This window comes from Prionailurus bengalensis, chromosome E4, assembly GCF_016509475.1.
Source record: "Prionailurus bengalensis isolate Pbe53 chromosome E4, Fcat_Pben_1.1_paternal_pri, whole genome shotgun sequence".
Lineage (NCBI taxonomy): Eukaryota > Metazoa > Chordata > Mammalia > Carnivora > Felidae > Prionailurus > Prionailurus bengalensis.
In genome coordinates this window covers 39,778,045-39,800,768 of record NC_057360.1, presented here as the reverse complement: position 1 = coordinate 39,800,768, position 22,724 = coordinate 39,778,045, and the positions used below count along the sequence as shown (strand labels likewise).

Genomic DNA, 22,724 nt, shown 5'->3' with positions numbered 1-22,724 from the left:
TGTTTTAACCTAATAGCTTGGCTCTCTGCTAAGCCCTCTTGTACACTCTCCAGCCCTAACAAGGTCTGCTCCAGCAGGACTCTTCTCTTCACTGACCCCTCATCAGGGCTCAGGTGTACCCCTTTCCCTTCCCCTCATGGTGCATGTGACCTGCTGAGGTCCTGCTGCTGTGAACATTCCAGGGCAAGGAAACCTCTCTCCTAGGAATCCTTCCAGCTTCTGTGATGTTGAGTCTCAGGCTGCCTTTCCACCTGTCTGTGTCCTGGTTGCCAACAGAGATGCAAAGTTCCTGAGGGCAGGGACAGCCCCTTCTATGGCACCCAGCCCTACCCCCCTAGAAATCTCCCCAGCATTTCTAGAGGAAGCCCTCTTCTCACTTTTACTAGCCTCAGTCTTGCCACAGTAAATGCTCAGTAAGAATTCATAGTTTTAGTGTGGCATCCTAACTCCATTTCTGGAAAAACTGCCCAAGGGGTGAAGCTCTCCTATCTTGTATCAGCAGCACCCTGGCCCTGCACTGAGAAAATGTCACATCTGCCAGTCAGACATCATCTCTAAATGGCTTGACATTCATCCCCTCCCATGTCTTACCTAGACCTTGACCTCTCAGGGCCTCTGGTTTGGGGCAATAAGCTAGGGCTAGACACTGCCCTGTTCCTTGCTCCAAGGGAGAGGGTTTCTTGGTCCTTCTCCGAATCATCCTAAATATACCTTATGGCCTTTGAGTAGTTAGGAGAGGTCCAGCTCTACCTCGGGATTCAGCTTAGTATTAAAACAGTGGTGAGTGGGGGAGAGTGGGGGAATGCTTTAGCAGCTGTGTAGCCTTGGGCAAGCATCTCTGTGCCTTGTTTCCTCCTCGGGAATTCCAGCACTTGCCTAGAGGGGCTATGAGGACTAGAGGTGAAGAATGCAAGCTCCTGGGGCTCTAGGAAAAGCAGTTTATCAGTTAATTGTGTAGCTCTGGGACAGCTCTAGGCCGCTCTGTTCCTAGCTGTGTCCCTACACTTACCACACTTCCCCAGCACAGGAGACGCTTAGTGAATGTTTGTCAAATAAGTGAATAAACGATCATTAAGCGGTGATAAGGAACAGTTTGGAGGTTCATGGGGCTCTGAGCCCTGGAGGGCAGGCTCAGTGTCCCCGGAGATACTGTGGCCGTCCGCAAGCCCCTCTGTGCCCGTGGCTCTTGACGGGACACCCGCCTTCGTTTCCTTCATTCTCACTGGGTGACGGGCCTTCAGTGTTGAGGGACAAGGGTTGTACTCAGTTCCTCAGCACTAGCTCCGGTTCCTCAACTTTTATGTCTGTTTGTCCTGGCCGTCTTTTGTCCTATAAGGTGGAACAGGGCCCCTTTCCCATCGTCTACATCAGGGCACACTCGTTGGCTCTTCCAGAACACGGATAGAGATGTGCATGACTAAGATCATAGATTCCCCGTCCCCTGGAGGGCTTGTTTTTTTAAAAATTTTATTTTTTTATTTTTGGGACAGAGAGAGACAGAGCATGAACGGGGGAGGGGCAGAGGGAGACACAGAATCGGAAACAGGCTCCAGGCTCCAAGCCATCAGCCCAGAGCCTGACGCGGGGCTCGAACTCACGGACCGCGAGATCGTGACCTGGCTGAAGTCGGACGCTTAACCGACTGTGCCACCCAGGCGCCCCCCCTGGAGGGCTTGTTAAAACACACACTGCTGGGTCTCTCCCTGAGTTCCTGAGTCAGTAGGTCTGGGTGCAACCTGAAAATTAGCATTTCTCACAAGTTCCGGGTGATGCTGCTGCTGCTGTTGGGAGGCATACGCTTTGAGAACCATGAGCCTAGCTAACCTTCTCTAATTAGCCTCCCTCTGTTCATAACCCGTGACCCTTTAGAACCTATATACTCAATGCATTTGTTTGAATGTCTGGGTTCTGTCTCCCCCTTCACACTTCCTGAGGCCAGGAAGCGCCCCCCTCCCCACCGCTGCCCCCGCAGGGACAACGAGCCCCTTGGGGACAAGAGGCCGTCTTTCCTATCATCAGCAACAACCTTGTGTGGTGTAGCCAGGAGAACTCCGTCTCCTACCCGGTCCCCACCCCGGCCCCCAACACAGCCTGGCAGCACTTACTTGGAGCTGGCCCTCGAGTGACCGAAGGACAGGTCCTTGTTGCAGGAGATGGGTGGGATGTACACCGGGTCCTGCTTGGAGGTGCAGGAGGGCGGGCGCACAGGGCACTTCTTGACCGCCTTCTGGCCACTGCAGGTGCTGTAGAAGCTATAGCGGTTCTGGGTGGTCTTTTGGCCCTTGTTGCTCAGTGTGCCCTTGCGCAGGGTGCCCCGAGGGTCACAGTAGAGGTCGGGCTCGCTGCGGCTCGCCTTGATTTTCTGCATGAAGCAGATGTCGCTGCCGGCGCCCGTTGCGTTACAGCTGCCCCGTTGGTAGTGCCGGCCCCAGTTCTCCATCTGGCTGTAGGAGCTGAAGCGTCTGTTGTCATTCTCCCGCTTGAGGGTCCCGTTGTAGATCTGGTCAGAGAAAGGGAGAAAGGCTCAGTCAAGGTTCCTGACCGGGGATTCTGGATCCAGCTGGCCATGGGGCGGAGTCCGCCCCCCGCCCCCGTGATAATGTTCGTGGAATCCCAGAATGTTTGGAGTGGAAGGAATCTCAGCCATCATCTGATATATTACTTTTCAAACGGCAGATTGCGACCCATTATGGATTGGGAAATCAATTTAGCCGATTGTGACTATCATTTAAAAAAATGGAATAGACTAGTATATACTGGAATGTAAGCTCTCCGAGTGCAATGCCGGGAGTAGAGACACGCGTGGTGTTGTGACACAGCACGTGGGTGCTGGGCTGCGATGTAAGATGTACGTCCTACAGTGGGTTGTAGCCACCGACCCAGCCCTTCACGGCCTTGTCCAGGGGGGGAGTCGGAGGCACAGAAGAACTCAGTGAGGGAAGGGCAACCCTGGACTGAAGCCCAGTCCCTACACCCTCGCCCTGTCACCTCGTGCCATTCCCAGACACCGGCAGCTTCCAACACAGCCAGCCTTGCTTGGCCACTTGCACTCAGGGTGGGGAAATCTCTCCTATTCTGGCCAGGGCTGTTTTCCACTGTTATTTCTCTGTTGAACTCCTCACGTTGCCTCCCCTCTGCCAGGGCAAGAAGCAAATGGTAACGGGCCCTCCGGGGGAACCCCTCACAGGCCAAAGAGAGAAAATATTTCTGCTGCTGCGCCACCTTTTACGAGAGTGCCTGCGCACAGGGAGGCAGGCCAGGGGCTTAGGGTGGGGCGCAAGGGGACCTCCTGGGCTTCCTTGTCCGGCTTGCAGTGGGGAGAGGCTGGGCAGAGGCTCAATCCAACAGGAAAACTTATGGTAATGAAGCGACCCCCAGGGCTCTGTGTGAGCTTGCTCAGGGATGCAGCTTCCCTGGGAAGAGCCTGCAAAGCTGAAGGTTTGGTGGGAATGAGCTCGGAGCAGATCTGTTCGAGGGGGACTTTCCCAGGAGCTCACAGGCCAGTGGGCCTGCCTGCTCTGACTTGTTCTCAGACTAGAGGATAACACCGAGCCTGATAAAATGTCTCCACACAGGTGCTGACTTGGATCTCACCTTTGCTGGGATGAGCCAAGGCCAAGTCTAGCAGCCCGGAGCCTGCCTGCCCCACCCCATGAGTGTGTGTGTGAGTGTGTGTGTGTGTGTGTGGCAGAGGTGGTTGGGCAATTGGGTTATTCTCCTCCACACCACATCTAGCCACACAAGGCTGGGGAAGGGACTTCTCTTGGCCAGTGCCCTTTCGTCTCTGCAGGGAGACTCTCAGCAGGAAGCCACCCATGGGTTGAGGTCCCAGTAAGGGGTGGCATCCAAAAGTCACAAGACGGGGGGTGGGAGGGAGGGGAGGGGAGGGGATGGGTATTGAAGAGGGCATCTTTTGGGATGAGGACTGGGTGTTGTATGGAAACCAATTTGACAATAAATTTCATATATTTAAATTAAAAAAAAAACACAAAAGTCACAAGCCACAAACTTTTAACCTTCACAATGGTGCTCTCATCAACTCCACCCACATGCTCAGCTGGGCACTCCGGTGGGCACAATTTTCCTCCTCAAACTGGGTCAAACCAACCTACCCCAAAGGGAACAGGTGCCGGGGAGACATAAATGAACAATAACAGGCAGAGGGAAGAGAAGTGGTGAGCGTTTTTGACGGGAACTCGGAACTTGCATTTTGTAGCACCTTGTAGACTTTACCTGCAAAATATGCAATTAGGCCTCCCCTGCTTTAGGCCAATGGCCACACCCCTCTCACCTTCATTCTCCCAGGATGCGGGGCGGTGATGATGGCACTTTGGAGGCAGGCTAAGCCTTAAATGGAAATGCAACAAGGAACTCTCTTGTTCTCAGTAAATGACACCCTTGGACGTCATCTCAGATACCTGAGGAATCCAAACACTCATCCTGGACCAAACCCAGCAGAAATGTGATCACGCTGATGAAGCCTGACAGAGGCTTTGGGCTTTGCTCTCCCGGGCTGGGAAAAGGAGGAGCAGGCAGCCCTGCCAAGTCTTGGTGAGGGTGGGCTGCCCACGGGGAGTGGGGTTGGATGTGCCCGCAGGGGTCAGGTGTGGTGGAGAAGGCAGGGCTGTCCCCGTGGGACCGAATTTCCTGCCCCGCCCCCCGCAGCTACATCCCAGTGGCGTCACCCATTCCTGGGAGCCCCACCCCGGCTCTTGTATCATGGCTGCTGGCTGCTGTGCTATCTGCTGGTGGCTGAGGATAGCTGTAGGTGACTCTCCCGTCATCATCACTTTGACAGGTGGGAGCCGAGCTTCCTCTCAGCCAGGCCCTTTTCTGCCCTAGCGCCACAGGGAGTCTGCATTTACCCCTCTGGGCTCAGACAAGGCCGGTTATCACCAGTCTTCTGGGCACAGATGGCCTGTGACCTTTCCCTTTTCTGCCTATCAGGACGAGACCTTGGGACTCCAGGTGCATTCCTCTAGCTCACTGGGCAGAGGGGGACTCGGTGGTCAAGAACACAGAGTCTGGAGCCACACTGCCTGGGCCGAGTCCTGGCCATGTCAATTGCTCGATGGGTGGCCTCGGCCAAGTTACTTAAGCCCACCATGCCTCAGTTTTTTTTTACATCTGTCAAATTGGGATCATAATTGTACCCAGTGTTGGGAGAATTCAGTGAATGAGCGTTTCTGAAGTGCTTAGGACAGTGCATGACGTAAATGTTTGTTTAGTAGGGCCATCTGTATCCCTCTGATGCTCAGACTAGACACAGACTGGTGGCATGTATGACCTGGTTGAGGGTTTACATCACCCAAGCCATACCTAAAGGAGCGACCAGGTTGGCACATGAGGGGGATGAACCCAGGCCAGCTCCAGCCCCGGGTAGGGGTACCCACTAGTATTTAGAACCCATGCTAGTCTCACCCAATGGCCACAGAATAGGCCTCAATAGGTTTCAGAAAAACAAAGGAGTGTGGTCTGCCTGTATGACTTTATGTAGGGATGACGCAGTGTTTCTTTACGTGGGTGCTGTCGGCATTTGGGGCAGGACAATTCTTCATTGTGCAGGTTGTCCCAAGTATTACAGGTGTTTAGCTGCCTCTGGCCCCCAGGCCCTAAATGTCAGTATGCCTTGCAGCCATTGTGACTAGCAAGAATGCCCCCACACGTTTCCAAACCCACCCTTTCAGATCCTGAGCAAGCACCTGCAGCCGGAATGGAATACGAGGGCAGTGTGCACACATGTGCCCACGGCAGGTGGGAGAGCTTCCCTACCAGTGCCGGGTCTCCCAGACACACCCCACACTCAGATAGCGATCTTCTGGTAGCGTCCTCTGCTTTGAATACAAAGGACAGTGAGACACACACACACACACACACACACACACACACACACTCCTTGTCTGGTTATCTCATGTTTCCTTGGGAAACTCCAGCCTCAGGTGGGATGGTCCATGCATCAGAACATTCCAGTGGCTAGTAACTTGACTTTCTGGGGGCAGAGCTGACCCTCAACTAGAGAACAGGCTGGGCTGGACAGCCTGGGGGAGGTCCAGGCTGTGTCCAGACAGATATGCTTCTCCACCTGGAAGATCAATGGGGCTCTGGGGAGGTCAACTCGTGGAACCACCTTCCAGGTGGGCTAGAGAGAGCTGCTCTTAGCAAGGAGCCTCTCCTAGCCAAGTCCTGCTCTGCTCCCCCTTGTGCTAATGACTTAGGTCTTGTAACTAACCCACCTTTCTTTTCTTCTCCCCTTCCTTCTTGGAGAAGAGTGGAATTCTATGTCCTGCTGAATGCTCCCCAGCCCCTCTTCCTGTTCCCCCTTATACCAGGAAGTGCTCAGAAGGCAACCCCTTCATTTTTCAGGCAGTGAAACTGAGTCCTAGCAGGTGACTAGACTAATAGAGACCAAGATCCAGGGTCTCAAAGAACTGAATATAGTCGGCTTTCCCTTGAGAGTTCCATTCAGTTGAAAGAGGCCCCTGAACTGGAAGAGCTCCTGTTGGCCCAAGATCATTGGACATGAGAGTGACTAACCATTCAGGAAGAGATGGCATCATTTTGTCCTTCCAACTGAGAATCATTTCTGACTCCTCCCTTTCCACTCCCACTGCCCAGACTGTGGCCCTGACAAGCTTCAGCTCACAAACGGACAATTCTAGTGTCTCCTGCCAGCCCCTAACCCAGCCCCTGGGGTTCTGGTGCCTTCCTGGTGGTGCCATCCACTTGACCTTCCTCAGACAAAGCTTTCCTTGCTTGACAAGCCCACAGTGTCTCTCTGCTTCTTGCAAGACAAAATCACCAGCCTGGCCCTTGTCTCTTTGGTCACCTCTTCTCCTCCCCAACACACCCCCTTACACTGTCTGGTGACATTGACCACATCCTGCTTCTGCTCAACCTCTTCTCCATCCTGCATAGCTTCCTTGCCCCTCCACCCAAATCCTGTGTTTCTCCAAGGTCTTGTCTCCAAACTGTCATCTGCACACCCTGTTGACTGTGACCTTGTGTTTTCTCTAGTTGCTAATGGTCTCCTCATTTCCCCCAAATTACTGTGCCTAGAACAGGGCTGGGCTCACTGCAAGTGCCCAGAGGAGTCGTGACTTGCCATGGGACTTTGTGCTGGGGATGGAAATTTGGGCTGTTGTACTGGAATTGCCGCACTCCCGTGGGTGCAGGAGAGCCTCAACAACTAAATGAGCTGCTAGGAAGGCAGGAAGGTTCCAGATGAGGCAAGCCAGTCTGTGAGGGTGGCCCCGCATGGGTTCGGGCTGAAGGGGTCCAGGATTCTTCCCTTTACCTTGTGACCTGGGCGATATTAGCTGGTGGGTTGAGCCTAGAGAGTTCTATTCCAGCTCAGGCTGATCAGACAGAAGCTGCTGACTCCTTGGGAGCCAGGCATGTGCTGGGCAGACCAAGATGAAAAGAGTGTCTGTGTCCCCAGCTATTAGCCCATTTTGAAACCACGCTTCTGCTAGCAAGGTGGGACCGGCCGAACCGGCTCTCCAGCAGGACGCACCCTGCTCTTCCCTGCCCAGTCACGCACCCAGCAGAGTGCCCAGCAGGGCCACCTTCAGCAGCACGATCTCCAACGCCCTTCTCATGAGAGTGAGCGCACGCACACGGTTTCATGGGGTCTCTGTGCCTCTTGGGCTTGGAGAAGCCCTCCTGGGAAAGATCTTCATTGGAAATGCCTTGAGGACAGATCCCATTCGCCACTTCCCTTGTACCTACTACCCCCCCCCACCCCGTGCCTGTTTGAGGGCCCTGGTGTAGAAGACATGTCATAGCTCTCTTTCGTCTTCCTGGGAGATAAAACGGTACTGGTGTGGCTGGCCTGTCGCAGGGTGGCCAGAGGGGCCTTCACATGCTGTGTGGCAGCTCTGCTCTACTTTTTCTGGGGGTCTGGAAGGCACAGGTCCTCTCCCATCATGGGCTGCCCAGGAGGGGACAATCAGGGCCCCAGGGCATGGGGAGATCCCCCCCCCCCCCCCCCCCCGTGCAGGGGGTAGAGGTGGCTGCTTACTCAGCAGTTTGAGTCACTGAGAGCCACTGGGCCTGAGTCACCAAAGGTGGGACTTCAGCAGGAGGAGTGCCAGTCCCTGTCTCCCCCTGGGCTCCGCTCCCTCTCTGGCGGGGAGCAGACGGTCCCACCCTGGGCTGGTCTTCCTTCCTTTCTGGGGCACGTGACTTTGTGTGGCATGTGGAGAGCAGAGCAGCCCCCCCACCCCCCTTCACTCAGCAGCCCTGACGTCTGGGCAAAGAGCAAACTCATTCTGTTTGGAGGAGGCTGTGGTGGGCGGGCCCCTGTTGTGGGGTCCTCAAGGCCACGATTCCATCCGCAGCACCCTGAGACCAGAAGTGCCTACTCAGGAGGGAACCCCAGTTTGCAAACTGAAGGGCAGAGCCTGACGGATGACCAGCTTCCTGTCTACCCAGTCAGGGGAGGCACAACAGGAATCTGAGATGGCCTGATGTCACGTGTTGGCCATCTTCTATCGCCTGAATTTTTTAAGTGTAAAAACAAAACAAAACAACCCACGAAAGTTTTGACGCCCATCCCATGAGGACAGAGTTCATCAGAGAGCTGGCTAATAACGGTTAGTGTCCCTTGTAACCTTTAACAGGTGGAAACTCTGAGCCCGCATCAATCTGGGCAGTAGTGGGAAATGTGGGTAATTCAGAACAAGTTTTCTGGACAACTGCAGCCCAGCTAGAAAAGATCCTATGAAACTCCAGGCTGTGGCTTGTGGGTCTTTCAAGATGGTGCTGCTCTCTCTCTCCAGGGAGCTCACAACTCCGGTGAAAGAAGCACCTGCCCTCTTGGGCTCCATGCTCCAAGTCTGTGTCTCGGGCTGGGGGGAGGGGAGACCCACCGCAGCTCTTGGTGCTCCTGGGCAGCGGGAGGCCCAAACACACTTGTGTACCCCAGCACCTCGCTGAGATCTGGCCCTCAGTACCATCTGCTGTCGGAACAGACAACCGTGTCAGCTCCAGCACCCAGCTCCGTTTCCACATCCTGCTCCTGGCTGAACGGCTCGACTGTGGGAAAAAGCGGATTTTCTGCAAATCTTCTCTGGCACCTCTCCCCCTTCAGGTCTGAGCAGTGGTTTTTGTTTTTTGTTTTTTGTTTTTTTAGCTCCTGGAACTCCCAGGATGGGTTTGGGGAGCAAGGACCTAAAGTTTCCCATGTTAGATTTGGGAAAGGAAATCCCCAGCAGGTGATTACCACCTGAGACAGAGGTCTCACAGGCCCGGGGGCCAGGGACCCCTGAATCTTGCCACCTCTCTTACATGGGCTCGGACAGGTCTGAGGTATGACTATTCTGCCCTCCAGGAGTCCCATGTTCTGTGGTCACAGCTTCTGCCTTTTGAGCCTGGAGGCTGATTCCATTGTCCCAGTAACTGTTCATCCTGGGAAGGAGCCTTATAAAGTTCGAACTTGAACTAACTCCTGGAATCTCAGAGGATACACCAGTTCCTGGATGAGCATACTTGAGGGTCAGGAAGATCCTACCAAGCCACCCACCCCCAACACTGTGCTGGGAAGTCTGGGGGGAGGCTCGGTGGCCCCCTTAACGATCCTATACATACACCGGGCCTGGAGGTGCTTCCAGACATAAGAAGAGGGCCAGAGGCCATGAGGTGGGAACATCCTCAGGGAGAGATGCTTACTTTGCCCAGAGCAGAGCTCCCTGGAAACACCAACAGTGGAAGGAAACTACTCCCACTGATGAGATAGTCAAGAATTTCACCTGAAAGGAGGGACAGACTTTCACCTGAAAGGGGGCTGGATCCCCCAGGGCTTGTGTCTCACTTTGGAAGGGGAGCCCGTGTGCATGTATGCACACACACTCCCATATGCACACCTGCCTACCTGGGACACACATCACTTTGCTGGCAGGGGACCCAGGGAGGGAGGGTCTTTGGAAGTTCCTTGAACATAATGTAAAAACACCTTAGCAGGCATGGTGCTTTACAGTGTGGAAAGACCTTCCCCATTCAGCATCTTGTTGGAGACTCCTGTTGGACAGCGTTCTGGTCTCCTGCTTTGCCAGTGAAATGTCAGGGCAGACGGCCACATCCTTGTGCTCTCTGTGAGCATGTAGGAAGCTCACAGAACTCGAGGCTTGGCTAAGACCACACAACTAAGCTGGGAACCCGGACTCAGGTCTCCAACCTCCCTCCTGGTGTTTGTCCTCCAACCACTCTGCCACCAGAGTCTGGTGACACAAAGGAAGTCTAAATGGCAAGGAGCCCCTGCAGCTCAGGGGTGCTCTGCAGAAACTCTACCTGCCTCTCTGGCTAGTTGCTGGCTCCTAGAAAACTCCTTCCCCAGGGGTTGCAAACATAGGAAATACCTGCTCCCAGCTTTTGGCCCATTGTGAGCGATGCTTAGAGACATTTAGGGAGGGTAGCTGCTCAACTGTGTGACACAACCTTACTGCCCAAAGACTTGGGCCACAAGACCTTCTGTTCCAAGGGACACCTGTGGGCAAGGAGACCCCATGGTCATGACAACTGGTCTGTTTTGACTGGGACACAAATGTGAAGGTGTAGAACAGTGACTGTTTGGTACCCTTGCAACCACACCTTGCTCCAAATGCATCGCTGAGCACACACAAATTGGGCTGGGAAAGCAGGGAGTCATGTCAAGACTGGTGACTGAGGCTGGGCCTGGAGTTCCTGGAATTAGCCAAGGGTTGCTGAACTTCTTCATGCTCAGGGAATTGGGCCACCATGCTCCAAGCCTCGGGGGCAGTAAAGAGGGAAGAGAAGAGAGGGCTGGGTCACTAGCTAGCCCTGAGCTCCCCAACTCTCCCCAGGCTTCCTCCCACAGCATCTCCACTTTGCCCCCAGCATCATGGGGCCTCTAAGAGCTGATGAGGGCTGCAGGCAGGTGTGGAAGAGGCCCAGGATTTCATGTGGACACTTCCCAGGTTGGTCCCAGAGAGCAACCCCACAGAACTCAGCACTCAGCAGGCCACCAATTAGGTCAGAGAGCTGTAGACAGTCAGAAACATCATGTTTCCCTGAAATCATAAAACTCCTAGAAGAAAACATTGTCAGTAAGCTCCTTGATTTGGTGAGGGTTTTTTGAATCCGACATCAAAGCAAACGAAGCAAAGAAGGGGACTACATCATACTAAGCCCTTCCGCACAGCACAGGAAACCATCAACAAAATAAAAAGGCAACCCACCAAATGGGAGAAAATACTTGCAAATCATATATATGATAAAGGGTTAATACCCAAAATATATAAAGAAGTCATACCACTCAATAGCAACATAACAAAACCAAGAAACAATCTGATTTAAAGATGGGCAGACCCGAATAGACATTTTCCCAAAAGAAGACATACAAATGGTGACCAGGTACATGAAAAGGTGCTCAACATCATTAGTTGTCAGGGAAATTTAAATCAAAACCACAATGAGATAACACCTCCCACCTACCAGAATGGCTAGAAAAACGTGAAATAACAAGTGTTGGTAACGGCCCAAAGAAAAAGGGGACCCTCGTGCCCTGTTGGTGGGAACGCAAACTGGTGCAGCCACCGTGGAAAACAAGATGGAGTTTCCTTCAATATTTAACAACAGAACTAGTGTATCTACTTTGGGGCATTCTCCCAAAGAAAATGAAAACACTAACTTGAAAAGATACCTGCACTCCTATGTTCTCTGTCGAATTCTTCACGACAGCCAAGACATGGGAACAACCGAAGGGTCCACCAATGGATGAATGGATAAAGAAATAGTGGTGTGTATATGCACACCCTGGAACATTATTTTTTTTTTTAATTTTTTTTTTTAACGTTTACTCATTTTTGAGACAGACCATGAATGGGGGAAGGTCAGAGAGAGAGGGAGACACAGAATCCGAAACAGGCTCCAGGCTCTGAGCTGTCAGCACAGAGCCCGATGCGGGGCTCGAACCCACAGACCGCGAGATCATGACCTGAGCCGAAGTTGGACGCCCAACCGACTGAGCCACCCAGGCGCCCCACCCTGGAACATTATTAAACCATAAAAAGAATCAAATCTTGTCATTCGCGACACTATGGATGGACCTCAGGGGCATTATGCTAAGATAAATAAGTCAGAGAAAGACAAGTATCATATGATCTCTCTTCTATGTGGAATCTAAATCCCCCCTCCCCTGCCAAACCCATAAACCCAAAAACAAAAACACAAAAACCAGGCTTATTAGATACAGAGAGCAGGCCAGGGGCTGAAGAGGGGGTTGGGGGGGGGCTGGAGAAATGGATGAGTGGCGGGGGGGTTCAAAAGGTTAAAAAAAAATTATCTTTAAATGCTCTGTTAAAAAAAAAAAAACAGGGGTGCCTGGGTGGCTCAGTCGGTTGGGCGTCCAACTTCAGCTCAGGTCATGATCTCGCGGTCTGTGAGTTCGAGCCCCGCGTCGGGCTCTGTGCTGACAGCTCAGAGCCTGGAGCCTGTTTCGAATTCTGTGTCTCCCTCTCTCTCTGACCTTCCCCCGTTCATGCTCTGTCTCTCTCTGGAATAAATGTTAAAAAAAAATTTAAAAAAAAAAACAACTATTTGGTCATGCATCTTGGGGAGGGGCTCCACTTAGTTGTTTTTCTTCTTGGCTTTCAGCTTTACCTGACCTGCTGGACCAGCTTTAGGAAAATTATCCTGAATGATGAGTTTGTGACCCAGAATCTCCCCTAGGGTAGGTCACACGCCACTGGTGATAAGGCACAGTAGTAACTAACACTGAAGCATATAGAAAGCTCTTCCTTTTTCCATTTGGTTACCATGAGGAGAAAGTCTAGGTTGGTGCCAGTATGTTTCTTTTTTTTTTTTTTTTTTAACATTGATTTATTTTTGAGACAGAGAGAGACAGAGCATGAACAGGGGAGGGTCAGAGACAGGGAGACACAGAATCCGAAACAGGCTCCAGGCTCTGAGCTGTCAGCACAGAGCCCGACGCGGGGCTCGAACTCACGGACCGCGAGATCATGACCTGAGCCGAAGTTGGATGCTCAACAGACTGAGCCACCCAGGCGCCCCCAGTATGTTTCTTTAATACTTGCCAGCCTCCCTTTCTGAGCAGAAAGAAAAAAAGAGAGACAGAGAGAGAGAGAGAACAAAAGCTTCATCTGGCTAGAATTAAATGATGATTTGTTTTAATTCTTTTTATTATTATTGGTTATAAGTTATGGTTAGCCTTCATCTATGGAAAAGAATACTGGTTTTTTTTTTTTTTTTTTTTTTTTTTTTACTTTTGAGTTAGTGATATAAATTCTCCCTTCAAAATTCCTTTTGAAAATTAAAGGTAAGTACATTAAAAATAAGTAAATAAGAGTTGGTTGATAATTTCATAGAAATTGTGAGAGCAGACTGCAAGTGACTGAGGTTTGGGACACACTGTTGCACACAGTGACAAGGGTATCCAGATGTAACAGTGTGACAAGGTGCTCTGGGCAAGGAGTTGGGAGATTGGGACTCCAGTCCTGGTTCTTCTCTGTTTAGCTGTGCAGCCTTGGGGAGTCACCTCACGTCTCTGATCCTATTTCCCCAGCTACGGTGTGCCCCATAAGGTTTCTTTGGACTTTGGCATTCTATGATTCAGCCCTCACTGAAGTCACAAGCGGCCTCCTTCCCAGTCTCGCTCAGGGCTTGGGAACGGACAAACCCCACCAATCCCACCTTCACCCCCTTCAGGCCGCACCCTTGTGTGCCTTGCCGATGAGTAGGAGGGGAGGGGCTGGGGGTCTAGGGCCCCAAAGCTGCTTCTCTCCCTGGCTGTGTCTCTACCTCCCACCTCCACCCCCCACCTGATTGGATTGTGTTTTTTAGCTGAGTTTGCTCTCCTGGGGCAGGAAGGCCTCCGTAGAGACTTGCCAGGGCCCTGGGGGAGAATGCTGAGCCTCACCCTCATGAAGGGTGGGGACGGCTCTTCCACCCACTTGGGAAATGCTGCTGCATTTGTCTCCTGAGCTCTGTGACAAAAAGAAAACTCTCAAACCAGAAAAGAGGTATCAGAATATCTACCCAGGGCTTTGTTTTCATGGCCCTCCATCATGTCCCTGCCGCTTCCTGGCTCGGGCGCATTTGCAGAGCTCGCCTAGTAGGAGAGATCCTGACTCACTCCGGCCCATTGGGCCCTGGACTCAGTTCTGCCAAGTCTACCTGTGAGGTACCGGGCAAGTCCCTGCGCTTTTCTGCAGCTTGATTTCCCTGCACATAAATCAGAATGATAATACCCGGTTCACCTACTGATCTCTCAAAGACTGAAGGATCAAGTGGGGAAATACAAACATGAGCCTTTTGTGTAAATTCAAAATGCTGCACTAATTCAAGGGATTGTTAAATGGCAGGGGTGCTGAGGACCGAGTTATTCCCCCCATAAGAGAGGACGGTGGGTGAAGGGGCGGGGCAGTGGCAGCCTCGCAAGCTCTCTCCCCTGCCTGCTGACCCCATGGGAGGCCTGTGCCCAAACCTCTGTCTCCTCCTGGGAACTGGGTCTGGAGCTGGGGAAGGAGGCTCGTAGATCACCTGGTCCCCCCCTGCCACTTACAGATGAGGAAACTGAGGCCTGGAGAGGTTTAAGTTGGCTTGTGCTGTACACAATAGCACTTAATTACATCCTCTCTTATGCGGTTGTTTCCTCCTTTAGTTGTTTTTAACTACAGTGTTTGGACTTTAAAGACTTGGTGGTTGAGTAGATTAGTTCTTGTCAGGACCAAAGAACAAAACAAAACAAACAAAACAAAAAAAACCAAAAAACAAAACCAAGAGAAACAAAACCCCCAGAAACCCCACAAAACAAAACCCAGGCCCCGAACTCCACTAATTTTCTCCTGGAGCAAAATAAAAAAGTGTATAATTATCCTTGACTCTTCCAATCTTCCCTCTAGAGTCTCAGAGGCTCTACCTTGAATTTGTGTGTGAGACGGAAGGTGAGAATAGCGACCAACTCATGCCGTCTTCCTTCTTGGAAGAAGGCATAATTCCATTCTATGTGGTCAGGGGATAACCGCCTCCCCCTGTCAGGCTGGAAGAAATGGAGCCCCAGAGGCACCCAGCAGAGATTAAGCTGAAGGAAGATGCAAAATGGCGCTGCTGTCTCTCGTGAGGGGAGGGAATTCCCTCTAGCGCACTGTCTGAGAAGCGCCAGCTGCTGACGGTGTCCTGGGTTGCTGCCCGCCGCTCTATCGCTGCCCCAGGGAGTCCCTTGGCAGTGGGCAGTGACATCTCTCCCTGAGTGTTCTGACCAAACTGCCGGGCCTTCCCTCCCCCATGAGGGCCCTCACTGCCTTCTCCTGGGTCTGGTGCTCCTCAGGGGCAGAAGGAAGGTGCGGGCAGCAGGCTTGCTCAGCTCAGACAGGCACCATGGGTCCTGTGCCCCCAGGAATTGGTTACCGGAGGCCAGGGAAGGCTCTTGAGAACTCTGGGGCTGGCAATATGCAAATAGCCACCCTCCTTGGGGGTGATCAGTCAGGAAAAAGGGCCCAAGGGCTACTGTCAGACCAAGCCCCAGGCCCAGGAGCGTTTCTCCTCTGCCCACATCCTCTCTGCTGAGGGCAGCCCTCCTCTCCTTTCACATCTCATTCCAAGCTCAGCTCCTCCGGCAGCCTGGCCTGCTTTTCTCTGCTTGAAGCCCGCCGTCGGAAGCTACTTGCGTGTGCTCGCTGGAACCATGTTCTTATCCCTTTGCAAGTCCATGGTGTGGACATGGGAGGCATTCCCTGACTCCTCTCCCCTGAGGGAGGCCCAGGATCTGAAATATCAGAGCTTCAGGGATGGCTTCAAGATGGAGCCACTGTCTACTCCTGCTGCTGATAAACCCGAGGCCCCGCCAGGAGGGGGGGTCCCAGCAACGGCCACATGGGCAGTGATGGAGAACCCCACGTCCAGGCCGGTGCTTCCTCCTTTTCTCTACCTTATCTTTGACCTCTGGGGAGTCCTCTCTGGCTCACCCAAACCTTGGCCAGGAGGAGGGGCCTCAGGTTTCCCTAAGAGGCTGAAATCAGCTGCGTAGGGAAATCGAGCCCTAAAGCAAGCTCCTCACTGAGCACCCAACTCAAAGGCAGCGGGAACTTCTCACACGAAAAGCAGAGCCCCTCCAGGGGACTGCAGCTTGCGAAGGAGGGCCCATCCCTCAGGGACACCCCAGATATAGGCGTTTGCCACATGCTTCTTCTCCACGGTTTAAATATAGGAGCGTCTCTGGCCCCAGCAAGGTGTCTGTGGAAACATACCACAAGCCAAGCTACTGCTCTCCACAGGGAGGGGTCCCCTGGGAGCCGGCCCTGCCAGCTCTCGCTCCCTCACCTTATTCTCTCGGGCACATTCTGTCCCTCGGCAAGTAGGATCATTGTCTCTTCTTGTTGGGTGAGAGCCTGGGGCCCTTGTGGGACCCTCCTATCTCCCAGGGCTGAGTGGGGGTGAGTCACAGGCTGGCAGCAGGGACACTGAGTTGGCAAACACATCAATCACTCCCTCTTAGAGCAGGAGCCAGGCCTGCTGGGGAGAAGGAGTCTATATCCCCTCTATCTTCCCTTCTCCTGGACTTTTCAAGAACAGAGGCCCAGCAGGCACTGCCAGAGGAGCCCGGCTGGCGTATCTGGAAAGTGGCATTCATAGTTGAGAAATGGGAGCAGGGGAGGGGGTCGAGCCTGACTTTGTAAGTCAGGGCAGTTACTAGGTGGAGCCATTGCTGTGCCCGTTTCCTCTCTGTAAAGCTCAAGTAAATGAAGTCCTACCACCTTTCCATCCTGTTGCAAGGGTTAATTAACTGCTGTTTTCCTGGTGCTTGGAGATGCTCAGATGAAAGCAGGGAGGAAGCACAGAAGCCATTATCCATCCATTGGTGGAAGTAGAGGTCTCAGCAGAAGATCTGCCCCTGCCCCCACCCCTGCTTCCGGGAAAACCATCATGTAGGCTTTGGTTATAGAGGCCTGCAGCTACTCAGACTCAGCTCTCGAGTCACACAGAACCTGAGAAGTTGGAGCTCAATGGGTCCTTGGCTAGGATCTAATCCAACTGCCTTGCCCCACGGGTGGGACAACCAAGGCCTGGAGAGGTGAAGACCGCCCCAGACCCCTCAGCGTGTCGCAGCCCAGCTGAGACTGGAATCCAGGCCTCCCCACTAGGAATCTGACATGCCATATTCACAACCCTTACTGCCTTTTGAAATAGGAATTCTCACCCACTTCAGAGATGGGCAAGCTGAGGTTCAGTCAGGTTAAGAACTTGCCTGGGTCACACAGCCAGGTAAGGGGCAGAGCCAGGATTTGTTTCCAAAGTTCATGGCCAGAGTGTAAGGATTTTCCTCCATACCTGGCTGTTTTTGGGAACGGACTGTGTTAACTGTGGATTGGTAAAGATGATCTCTTTCTCTGCGTCAAGGGCAAGGATCCTATCATGTTTCTTTCTGGCAGGTCCTCTGTAGTACCTGGCCCAGAGCCCTGCCTTGGCCCAGCCACATGGCTAACTGGGGAATGCTGTGTTTGAGTTTCTCATGCCCTGTGGAAGCTTCATACAACCCCAGCCCTCTCACCTGTAAAAGAGGGCCACCCAGGGGCTTCGGGCTTGAGGTGGGCAGGGTCAGTTCTTCTCAGGGTGAGGGTCCCTAGCGCGTTGCCCATAAAACTCTGTCATGGATAGATTATCAACTACTGACATGTCAGTTAGGCAAGTTCAGCTGAGAAAGACTTGCTAGTGAATATTGGATTAATTTTCCCTGGTTGTACTCCGGGGGATTCTCACTCTCAGAAGCACTGGCCTCGATTTAACTGAGCACAGTTGAGTGATTCAATATGGTGGTCCTCAAGGTATCTCTAGTCCAGACCTCCTGGCTGATGATGCTTGGCATGGCTTCTCTCTTCTGCGAATCAGCTCCTGGGCAGGATGGTCTAGTTCAACCCACAACCAAAGAACATTTCACTTGATGTGACTCCCAGAACACTTGAAGCTAAAGATGCGCTTCCTGATTTATAAGCAGGAAAACGTTTTCAAGTTGGAGCTGATAGAGAAGGAGATTATTGTCTTAATCCAGAAACATTCTCTGGATATCAGAATTGTGCACTTGCCTCAGCTTCATCTAGGACAAACCCCATTTCCAGTGTGGGAATGGAAGGGCTGGGCCTTCCAGGGCCTCAAGCTCTCTGCCCCTCCTCATTCTGGTCTCAGCTGACCCAGAGGAAGGTATTCAAGGGACCCATTCTGAGGACCCCTCACAGGAGTCAAACAGCTTCCATGTTCTCACCAGAGGCGGCTATGGCCTGACGTAATTATGTGTGGGCCCTGGCCTAGGAGAGGAGCCCTTTAAGGGAGGCCTGTTTTTATTACAAGGAGTGTGTGGGAAGATACCCTGACCCAGGGTTGCCAGATTTGGCAAATAAAAGTACAAGATCTGAATTTCAGGTAAACAACAAATAATCTTTTAGTATAAATATGTCCCAACTATTGTATTTCATCGCATTTTATTTGGTATCCCTGCCCTGACCCTATTAACCCTTACAGCTGAGTGAATTCTGCTTGAGTTTAGGAAGGGAAAAAATGGCCGCTCTCCTGCTTCTTTTGAGCTAGGCTGACTCCTCAAGGAAAGAGCAGGTTTGGTTGGAGGACAGGAGGAGGGAGGAAATTAAGGGATCCAAACTCACAGATCTCTTGCAGGTCCCTACAACATGGTCGTGGTGTTAAAATATTGAGATGCAAAACCAAATGAAACCAAACAAAAACCCCATATAAAAAGACCATCCAAAGTCTGGAGTAATGAAAACGAAACGGCATTAGATTAGGAGTTAGGAGGCCAGGGGTCTAGTCTGCTGTTGCATTAACCAGCTGTGTGACCCTCGATGAGTCTTATATCCTCTCCGGGCCTGGGTATCCTCAGTTGTAAAGCGTAAACCTCATTGGGGCCCTAATATTTCACTAGTCTGGTTCTGAGAACTGGAGCAGAATAGCAGAGCCTGTTTACCTGAGAAACTGAGCAGTAAGGATAAGAACTGCCCCATCCTTTGGCCCATCTCACCCAGCTCCTCCTTCTCCCTGAGGTTGGGACCCTGGGGCTCCTGCTGTCCTCTAGAAGGTACATGTCTCTGAAGGAGGAGGAGGTTGGAGTGGCCAGCAGAGTGTTGACTGGACAACGACTTTCTTTGGATCAATCTTTTCTTTTCCTTGATGCTTTTTGTGCGTCTCACTAACTTAATGTTTTAAGTCCTATTTTATTATAAGACTCCCTCTGTTCAATGTTCTTAATTTGCAATATCAGCGACCCTAGATTCCAAGTGGTACAATTATATATTATATATAAATTATAATTTACATATATACTTAAATTAGAAGGCTATGGCTGATATAGGGGCGCCTGGGTGGCTCAGTCGGTGAAAGCGTCCGATTTCTGCTCAGGTCATGATCTCACTGTTAGTGGGTTCGAGCCCCGTGTCGGGCTCTGTGCTGACAGCTTGGAGCCTGGGGCCTGCTTCGGATTTTGTGCCTCCCTCTCTCTGCCCCTCCCCTGCTCGTGCTCTGTCTCTGTCTCTCTCTCTCTCAAAAATAAATAAACATTAAAATAAATTTTCTTAAATAAAAAACAAAGAAGGCTACGGCTGATAAAGAATATAAGGTAAATCAGAGGGTAACACCACTGCTTTTTAAATATTTTTAGAACTTTCATTTTGGAATGGGCTGCAGATCCTTTGCATATTTAAATAAAATACATGCTTCATGGGGACAGATCTTTGTTAACTGAAGTTCATGTGGTATTTGTAATTGGAACACCCGACTCATAAACCCTCTCCCTTGCCTGGGGCCCTGATACTCAGGGTAAGCAGCGCAGCCTCAAAGCAAATGGCACAAAACCTGGAACTCCAAGAAGACGGTGCCCCCAGATTCCTGTGGAAAAGCAGCCTCCAGCCCTCTCTGCATAAGGAGTGAGGAGTGAGGTGCTCAAAGTGGTTAATATTGTTTCCGGTCAAACCCAGGCCATGCATGACAAGAAAGAAACGAGACTGGTTTTCTCATATGGCTCCTAAAAGGACACTGACAGTTGTATTTTCTTTTTAAATCTAGAAAAATCTAAAACAGGTATCTGGGGATCTTTTGAGCAATGGCAGAACTGCCGCAATATTCCGGGATATTCCAGGATTCAACTTGTCTTTTGACCTCCATGCTTCTCCCAACTCGACTGCAAGTTCACTGAGGCCGAAGGCAGATGAATCTCTTCGTCTGTGTGTCTGCAGCGCGCCCAGCTCCCTGCCCCGCCCTGGAGTTGCTCAATACGAGTTGGCTGACGGAGGGAACGTGAAGTATGTGCAGGGAACAGTCCTTCGGCAGCTTTCAGAAACTGCCGAAACCCACTGACGAGGCTTGTACAGACCCACCACACCTCACCCTGCTCCCCTCACTCCCTGCTTTCTGCCACCATGTTGGTTTCACCAAAAGAGAGGGGAGGAGGGGCACCTGGGTGGCGCAGTCGGTTAAGCGTCCGACTTCAGCCAGGTCACGATCTCGCGGTCCGTGAGTTCGAGCCCCGCGTCGGGCTCTGGGCTGATGGCTCAGAGCCTGGAACCTGTTTCCGATTCTGTGTCTCCCTCTCTCTCTGCCCCTCCCCCGTTCATGCTCTGTCTCTCTCTGTCCCAAAAATAAATAAACGTTGAAAAAAAAAAATTTACAGAGAGGAGAGGAAATTGTGGTGAGATTATCTCACCGCCACAGACCTGTATTACCTTTTGTCCCTCTCTCCTTCTTAAGTCCTGGCCCTGTTTGGTTTTGCCCAGTCCTTGGCTGATTATATGCCTGGCTCCAATATCAATTATTCCATTTCCTCCCTTCCTCACCCCCTCCTTCTGCCAAATCCTCATGTGTGCTCAGCTCTTCGCCGTTCCCATAGCCCCTCCTGAACTGAGAGGAGACAGGACGTGCCTCAGCAGCTGCCCTGACATGAGTCATGTCTGAAGTACCGCCAGCGAAGACGGAGCGAGAAGGGTTGGGCCTTAGGGTGCGGGAAAGGGAAGGAATTTTAATGGATTGTCAGAAAATAGGTGCGGGGAGGGGCGGGGCTGGTTTGGGAGCATCAGGAGCTGCTGAGATTGCTGAAGATTGAGTTGATTAGCCAGAAGAAATGCCCAACATGGGCCGTGTGGAGAATTTTTTTTTTTTAAGAAACACCTCTGAAAGAGTTCCTTTGTGGTTCTTGGTGACAAATTTCCGTATGTAATGACCCCACACTGCCCATCTGATAACACTTCCCCGTTACTGTAACACCAACCTGTGGGTGAAGTACACACACAGATAGCTTTGTTCCCATTTTACAGATGAGAAAACTGATACTCAGAGAAGTTAAGAGGTTTATCCAAAGTCACAGAGCCACGGGAGTAGCAGAAGCCAGGCTAGAAGCTAAGCTTTCTAGGCTCTGAGGTGTAACAAAATATACGTGACGATGTGTAACATCTATCCTGTCAGCATGATTATTCATTCTGACTACTAGTCTCCTCCAGTGATCTGCCTTCCCTGGGTCTCATATAATCCTTTATACTGCATTACTAAGTCGTTTTCTCTAAGTCAGATTCTGTCTGGTCATCACTCTTGGTGTCAGAGCACTTGATTCACATATGAGCCTTGATCTGCCGGCTTATGGGCTCAGTCAACTGTCCATATGTTGCTCTGAGGGTATCAATTGACATCAAAAACTCAGGAAAAAAATGGGAGGGAAATACATTTGCAGGAAACCTAGTTAACGCCTCCCTTTAGTCCCTAACCTGTAACATGCAAGAAAGACAAATACTCCACAATTAGCCGGAGCAAGAACTTAGGAAGGGAGGATCACACTGACAATAAAAAGAACACCCAACTCGTAAACCCTCTTCCTTGCCCGGGACCCTGACACTCGGGGGTGACATCTGTAAGCAATGTGACCTCAAAGCAAATAGCACTGAAACCTGGAGCTCCAAGAAGACAGTGCCCCAGATTCCCATGGAAAGGCAGTCTTTAGCCCCATCTGCATAATGCCTCACAAAAGAATTCCCAAGAACCATACAGGCTAATGTTAAAATTAGCAAAAATAAATGAAAGTCATAGAATTTGGAACCAGGGAGAAAACTTGGGTGTCACTTAGCCCAATACCCCTGATTTTGGAGTTGAGGAGAGCGCCAACGCTGGTTTGTATGGTTGAACCAGAGCATTTACCACAGACCTTGGTGCAGAGATAGGGCTAAATAAATATTTGTTCAGTGATGGATGGATGGATGGATGGGCATAGTGATTTCTTTGAAATCACAAAGAAAGACAGTGACAGGGCCAAGATTAAAGGATCTAGAATAATCTCTACCTGTGTTCGTTTTAAAACTGACCTGAAGACTAATTATCATCAGGTTTTTTTCCATGCACATTATTTCATTGAATCCTGATGATAACCTCACAAGGACGACTTTGTTATATCCATTTTATATGTGAAGAAACTGAGGCCCAGAGGTAAAATTATCTTGCCCAGGGCCACATACTCAGTGAGTAGCAGAGCTCCGATTTGAATCCAGATGTATCCAACTTACAGACACTCCACACCCAACTTAGGGCTCGAACTCATGACCCTGAGATCAAGAGTTGCATACTCCAACAACTGAGCCAGCCAGGTGCCCCTGTCCAACTTATAAACTTAAGCAATGCTCCATTCCAGCATGTGCCCTCTTATCCAAGAGTCACTGCAGGGGACATGCTCTCCTAGCCCCAGGAGACTTCTAGAGCATTCTCCTTGGTCA

General features: G+C 51.4%; 1 protein-coding gene across 1 annotated transcript in view; it reads right to left on the bottom strand.

Annotated features, from left to right (window-relative positions):
- PKP1 (plakophilin 1) overlaps positions 1 to 22,724 on the bottom strand; it is a 52,144-nt gene that overhangs the window by 17,666 nt on the left and 11,754 nt on the right. Inside the window, exon 3 of the mRNA XM_043569410.1 lies at positions 2,106 to 2,500. Within this exon, the coding sequence (XP_043425345.1) occupies positions 2,106 to 2,500 (395 nt within the window). The remainder of the gene's footprint in view (positions 1 to 2,105; positions 2,501 to 22,724) is intronic.